Source organism: Volvox carteri, assembly GCF_000143455.1.
Source record: "Volvox carteri f. nagariensis unplaced genomic scaffold VOLCAscaffold_32, whole genome shotgun sequence".
NCBI lineage: Eukaryota > Viridiplantae > Chlorophyta > Chlorophyceae > Chlamydomonadales > Volvocaceae > Volvox > Volvox carteri.
Window position 1 is genome coordinate 1,412,668 of NW_003307575.1, and position 6,309 is coordinate 1,418,976.

At 49.7% G+C, this 6,309-nt stretch overlaps 1 protein-coding gene across 1 annotated transcript in view; it reads right to left on the reverse strand.

Moving 5' to 3' along the window:
• Window positions 1–3,255: 3,255 nt before the first annotated feature.
• VOLCADRAFT_93630 (uncharacterized protein) overlaps window positions 3,256–6,309 on the reverse strand; it is a gene marked incomplete at both ends in the record, with an annotated part of 5,949 nt that continues 2,895 nt past the window's right edge. The window contains 2 exons of the mRNA XM_002952863.1: window positions 3,256–3,319; window positions 5,165–5,220. Coding sequence (XP_002952909.1) covers window positions 3,256–3,319; window positions 5,165–5,220 — 120 coding nt within the window. The remainder of the gene's footprint in view (window positions 3,320–5,164; window positions 5,221–6,309) is intronic.

The window sequence follows — 6,309 nt, forward strand, 5'->3', positions numbered from 1 at the left end:
AATTCATATTGCAATATTTAACTACACTTTTCATAATACTTTTATAACTTCTGGTCTGTAACATCCTGAGGATTTTGATGAGGAGGAGGAGGACGAGGATGAGGAGGACGAGAAAGAGGAGCAGAAGGGATGAGCGGCCGCGGCGGCCAAGGCGCTTGGCTTTCACTGAGTGTGCCGTGTCCCCGAGTGTAATGGTTCACGAGAAAATAACGAAAATAACGATTTACAGGGCAAAAAATGCAAAGCGTCACTTTCCACAGCGTTTCAGCCAAGGACAGTGCCCCCGTAAAGGTTTTGCGGGGGTTACAGGGGCCCCCGTAAGGTTTTCGGCCGGTACAGGAGCCTGGTACGGGGGCCCCTCCGTAAGGAAAATTTGGGAGGTACGGGGGAGCCCGCAAGTTTCAGGAAGGTCAGTGTCGAACCCTGAGTCAGTGTTAAGTTTTTGGCATTTTCCTTCTAGTTTCTACCGTATTCTTGGTTAGCATTTTCGTTTAGTCTTAGTGTCCCCTTCGGGGAATGCGCGCCGGGTCATCCCTCGGGTTTTCGTTAACCAAGAGCGAAAAAAACAAAAAAAGATTTTAAAACAAAATAAAATGCTTAATCAAGAGAGAAAAGTTTATAAAATTTTATAATATTTAGTATTCGGGACACCAAAGGGTTACCGAAGGGGAGATTAAGGTAACGCGGGGGGGGAGGCGTAGGGGAGCGGGGTGGCGAGAAATCCGGCGTAACGCGGTGGATGTGTGGACTAGGGCCTCGCCTGAACTTTCATCCCCATACGTCACGGGTCTGTATAGTCAAGACGCATCATCGCCTGACAACGACGTCGGGTAACGCAACTTGTCTGTAGTTAGGCTTAGTGCCGGGGGGTGTATGGTGGGGAAGACGACCACAGCTCAAGTAATTGTCTTGTACAATCGGACCCTGCTGACGTTCGGGCTGCCTGCCACCGTCGCGAGTCCCCGCTGCGGCCGCCCACAACAGACTTGCCCCGTCGGCACCAGAGCCACAGACAGAACTTCTCATCATTGTTTTTGTTACCCTTTTGTCAACCCAATTATACACAAACACGCGCACGTTCGGGCTGCCTGCCACCGCTGTGTTTTTTTTTCATTTCTGGTTAATTTTCGAACGGAGGAATAGATTTTTAGTCGCGGGAATAACGGTATTCCGAATCTGTAAGGCGCTGGGTGGGGCTCCGCCCCCCCCAGACCCCCCCCCGACCCCCCCCCTCCAATGAGTTACAGTTTAGTTCGTGCAAACGCCGGGTTTGGGGAATGTCGCAACACGCGCACACCAATCTCTCAAGCACTGATCGAATAGAGTTCGTTCACCATCGTCCGTCTTGCATCACGTTGAAAGATAACACTACACGACTTTCCAGGTTGCAGAAGATGCACAGCAGCAATGAACCGGAACCACCAAACGCAACCTGTTTCCTGGCCCATCGCGATTGTATCCATATGAGGAACATTGATGTTTGGCCCGCTCGCTGTTGACAACCGGAGTGGCGTCATTGTCGTCGGCTGGCTGCAGCATTGCGTCCACATTGCCTACGACCCCTACACCGTCTTCATTAACGTCGCTAATGGCTTCAGTGAAATTTAGTATCTGATTTAATGGCCTTCAATGTTTTGGGAGCTTCGGGTCCGAATGTTTTGCAGCGTTTGGTCCGGTCAGAAACAGTCCGATTCCTCACTTTCGGGCGTGAGCTTCCTAACAGTATCCATGGCTCCAGTCCCCCCGCTGCAGCCGCCCACAACAGACTTGCCCCGTCGGCACCAGAGCCACAGACAGAACTTCTCATCATTGCTTTTGTTACCCTTTTGTCATCAAAACGTCAGGTCTTCATGTTACGGACTGTGAGGTGTTCACGACTACGGACTGTTCAACACTTCTAACTCCAATAAACAAAAAATATTGTCTTCATTTGCGCGCGCGCGCCCGTGTGTGTGTCTGTGTATTTGTATGTATTTGTGTGTATTTGTGTGTATTTGTGTGTATTTGTGTGTATTTGTGTGTGTGTGTGTGTGTCAATGAGTCTCAAAGCAACCCAATCATACACAAACACGCGCGCGTCGGCCTGGTAGCTCCGGTCATATTTTATCACTAGGACGTGGTTGGGGCGTCGGGCAGCACCGTTACGGTCGGAAATTTGCGGTGGATCCGGTGCCCGGTCGCAAAGGCTGTCGTACCCGGCCCGGCCGGCGGGCCTAACCAAAGGTTACTAATCGCCGTAACAATTTAGCTTTTTATTAACTTCTTCGCACTAAAAACAAAAAATGTTCATAGTTTTAGAAAACAAAACTAATAAGGTGATAATTCTGTATTGCAAAAAACCGATCGTACCGTAGTCTTACTTATACGCGACGTTACAAAATAATGGCGATTTTCGCCATTCAAAAAGTGTAGAAATCCGGACCAGCTTTTGGCCCTAGGGCGTCGCCATCGGTTTGTCAGTGCAAGTTTATGTGGAGCCATGTACGATGGTTCCGGGCTTAATCTGCCATTAAAGGTCATGGGACCGACGAAGATAGTATAATTCTTTAGAAAAATATAGTTGTTGACATGTTGCAAGATGGATAAGGAGGAAATAAACCGCCGACTGACGGTGCCTGTGAAGCAGGTGAAGTTGGCAGCTTTTGCTCGCGGTGGGCCGCGACGACCGCCATTCATATTGTAACGGAGAAATGTGGACCATACTTTCGGATATTTTGGCCGCCATTCGTTTTTAAACCGAAGAAATGTCAGACCCCTCTCGGCCAGGCCCGTCACAGTTTGTAACGTCGCGTATAAGTAAGACTACGGTATCTTACTAAAAAAATAATTGGGTTAACAATTCGGGACCAGATAGAAATAAAACTTATCCTAGTAGATCTCTGTGTTGTCCATATATTTATTTAATTATATAACATTGACAATATTGGATAGTCCAGCCAGATGCGTTATACCGATCCCATGCGGGCCGTTGCGGAGAAACGGTTGATTATGGTTGATCAATGGAAGCACTTGTACTTGTAAATAGACAAACACAGCTAATAACCTAAGGTACGGAGAATCGGTGCTCTTCGTCCCATGCACGTCAACCAATCCTCGGTCGAACACTCAACTATCCACTTGCACCATGTCATAATTTAACTTTAACTTAAACAGGTCGCAACCACCCACCATTTTCTAGCGATAATGATGACGTGGGTCGCTGGTTGTGGTGGCGGCGGAGGTTCCAGAGGCAAGGGCTCTTGCTGCAGAGTGTCTTTAGATCTTGTCGTTGAAAGGTCTTATGGGATGGGCTTGATCAAATTGTTCGATTCGGCAATGCCTGTGGAGGCGAACGGGACTTCGGATTAGTGTTCGGAACGGTTGAAACTGTTCGACTACCTAGCTGTTAGTGTCCACGGAAGTTGAGTTCCTGTTTCCAGTTTGGCGGTTCATGAGCCTTTTGGCTCGTCTGGACCGTACAAGCTTGAAGCTTGTAAACGTAAACGTAAACGTAAAAACGTCCACGGAATGTGGAAGCAGAACGCAAGAATGTAGTAGCATTAGTAGATTCGATAGTAACATTAGCTTGCTTTCACTTGGCCCCGCGGCAGGCCGTTGCGCGAGCAAAGGTCGGACAATCCTGTGAAGTTCCTAAGATTTTGCAGATCAAATGCACACCCAAGAAACTAACCTCTAGGAATTAAGATTATTCCTGAAGACTTCGCATTCCTGTCGGCTTCGGCAGGCGACATGTCCTCGCACCTATGTCACGCCGCTCTGCATGAAGCATCAACAGTCCTGCGTAAAGATAATTGGTTTCATTTGCAACGTATCACTCTGACGGGATTACAAGGTGGCGGCCATTTTGCACATTTTGCACATACCGCAAGCTCGTCGCAACTCCACAGCAGAATCGATGGTCCCGTGAATCTCGTTAGGCAGGTAAAATGCAGGTGGCCTCCAACCAACATCAGGTCTACACTACAGACCAAAGTGCTGCGCTGGGACTGCGAGGAGGCCCTCAGGTACAGTATGAGGCAACAAGCTGTCACCTGCCCTTGTGGATCATAAAGAAGAGCGTGATAAGGTGTGGTGAGGCAGGTACTTCGAAATAACCATGGGCTGGTGTTACAGCTGTCAAGCTCGTTTTGGGTTCCGTACAACCTGAAGTAGGCCACCAAACTTATACTGTCGGTATCCAACATTTATCACCTAATCCTCCCCTAATAGAAACTGTTGGTTCTTGGTTGCCCTTGCCCTTGCGTACTACCTGCAGAGTCTCAAGAGGTTAACCCCCTGACACGCAAGACTGCTGGCTTGCAGAATGCCTTCTACGTTGTATACATATTAAGCCTGTCGTCTTTAGAGTTTAACTGAATAACACATTATCAAGAAACATGTTAAGCCTGGTCGCCTTAAAAGCTAGGGAAGTAGTGGAGCTACCTTTTCTCAGCAGATTATTGTGGATTACGATAAAGTTTCTCCAGGAGTCCAGATCTATAGAATTTTGTGTTGCCAGACAGTTTTGCGGAGTCGCGGTTGTGAGCCATTGCTTCCGTCCGTCCGTCCGCACAAGATGTCGCATGAACCCGCTCTGGTGGTTAGTTTACCAGTAAAACAGAGAGCTTGGAATGCGTGTAAAGGGTTGCCTTTGCGTCGCTCCCCGGACAACCAGAGATGCCCAATGACAGCCAGTGCAGAGTTTATAAATTGTATCTGTCCGTACCAAACAGAAAAATCGCATAGCAGAGGCAACATGAACTGCGTCGAGTCAGAAGTCGTAATGCTTTTACCTAATAAGTTACTGGTTATGCGTGCGGCCATGCCATACTTGCTCACGAAAGGATCATGGCTTGGCTACAGGGATTTCAAGTATTTTGCATGACGTTGTCATCAAAGCCGAGAGGTTAAGATCGGGGTCAAAGGGGCGCCCGGAGTAGCGGAACAGACACGACCTGTAAAGGGGAGTCGTCAAGACCACCGAGTAAACTATACACGCGCAGGATACCATGTAGTCCAACAATTGCACTCGCACTCTATCCATGCACTCGGACTACATTTGCGAACTGGAACAAGCTCCCCCCGCCTGAAAGCCAACAGAACCTGAATGCTTCATCAGAAGGTTCCGCTAAACCCTCGGCTGCTCCCTCGGACCACAACATTACCGAAGAACACAGTAGCCCACCGCCGCCCGGCCATTGCGGCAATAAGTGCTGCATCATTGATCAACACAAGCCTCCACTGCCGGCATACACATTTACATCACAAGCACGGTACAGGCTTCTAAATGCAAGCTGCATCACATCATCTGCTCAACCCTAAGTGCGATGCGGGTCGCTGAGTGCGGTACTCTGTGTGGTGACATGCATGTTGTTCAACCAGGAATGGATGAAGTCACGGAGGCGCTCCAGGGTGGGTTGGGGGTTGTTGTAGCGTGTGGGATTATGATGTTATGGATATGATCGTCCTTCTTAGCAATCGCACCAGTACGGTGTACTGGTACCCTGTGGCTGCCACAGATGTAAATGGTTTGATACGCAGTTAGGTACGAGCAATGCTGTTGTATGGGTATCAAGTGTGGGGACCCTTTGTGCTAGCTGAGGTCTTGGACAGGCTCAGGAGGCGGAGTTATGCGAGTAACCTTGCGGAGGGGGCCTTCGAGGCATGTCTGAAAGATGACGCCGTGAAGCTTCAGGTGTCGTTCGTGCGGCAAGTGGTGGGAGCTGCCAAACAGCGCACCACATTTTGTTCGCAGAATTATCACGGCTACCCCTACACTACCACGTTTTCAAACAGATTGTGAGTTTTTGGATCCGTGTCCGTTTGCAGCGTGGGTCTGTTTTCTAAGTTTTCTGGGGCACGACGTATGGAAGGAGGTCCCGCAAGGGCTACGTGAAGCAGACGAACGAGTGGAATGGCTAATGAACAGGCAATTGTCAGAAGGTGTGGTATTGGAGTTCTAGGATCGAGTGATGAGTGGTTGGAAGCATACGCGTCTAGATGTCCAGCCAGACGGGTACCCGTCAGACGGCAAGCAACCAGGAATTCACATGGCGAAGTATACAAGCATTGGATGGGTTTGGTGGCCGAGCAAAGGGCAGGAAGGAGGTGCTCCCGCACATCAGAACGTCTATCCCGCGTTCAGCAATCGCAAGCTTGTCGGGGTATGCACCAGCACCGCCAAAACCACCGACAGCACCACACACCCCTTGGAATCGAGTTGGTACTTCCCTGCTAACCTCTGAACCCGTGTCGCCTCCCTGCCTCGCCCCTGGCCCCTGCCCCGGCCCCCGCCCCCGCCCCGATGCGGAGACCCAATCCGACCAGACC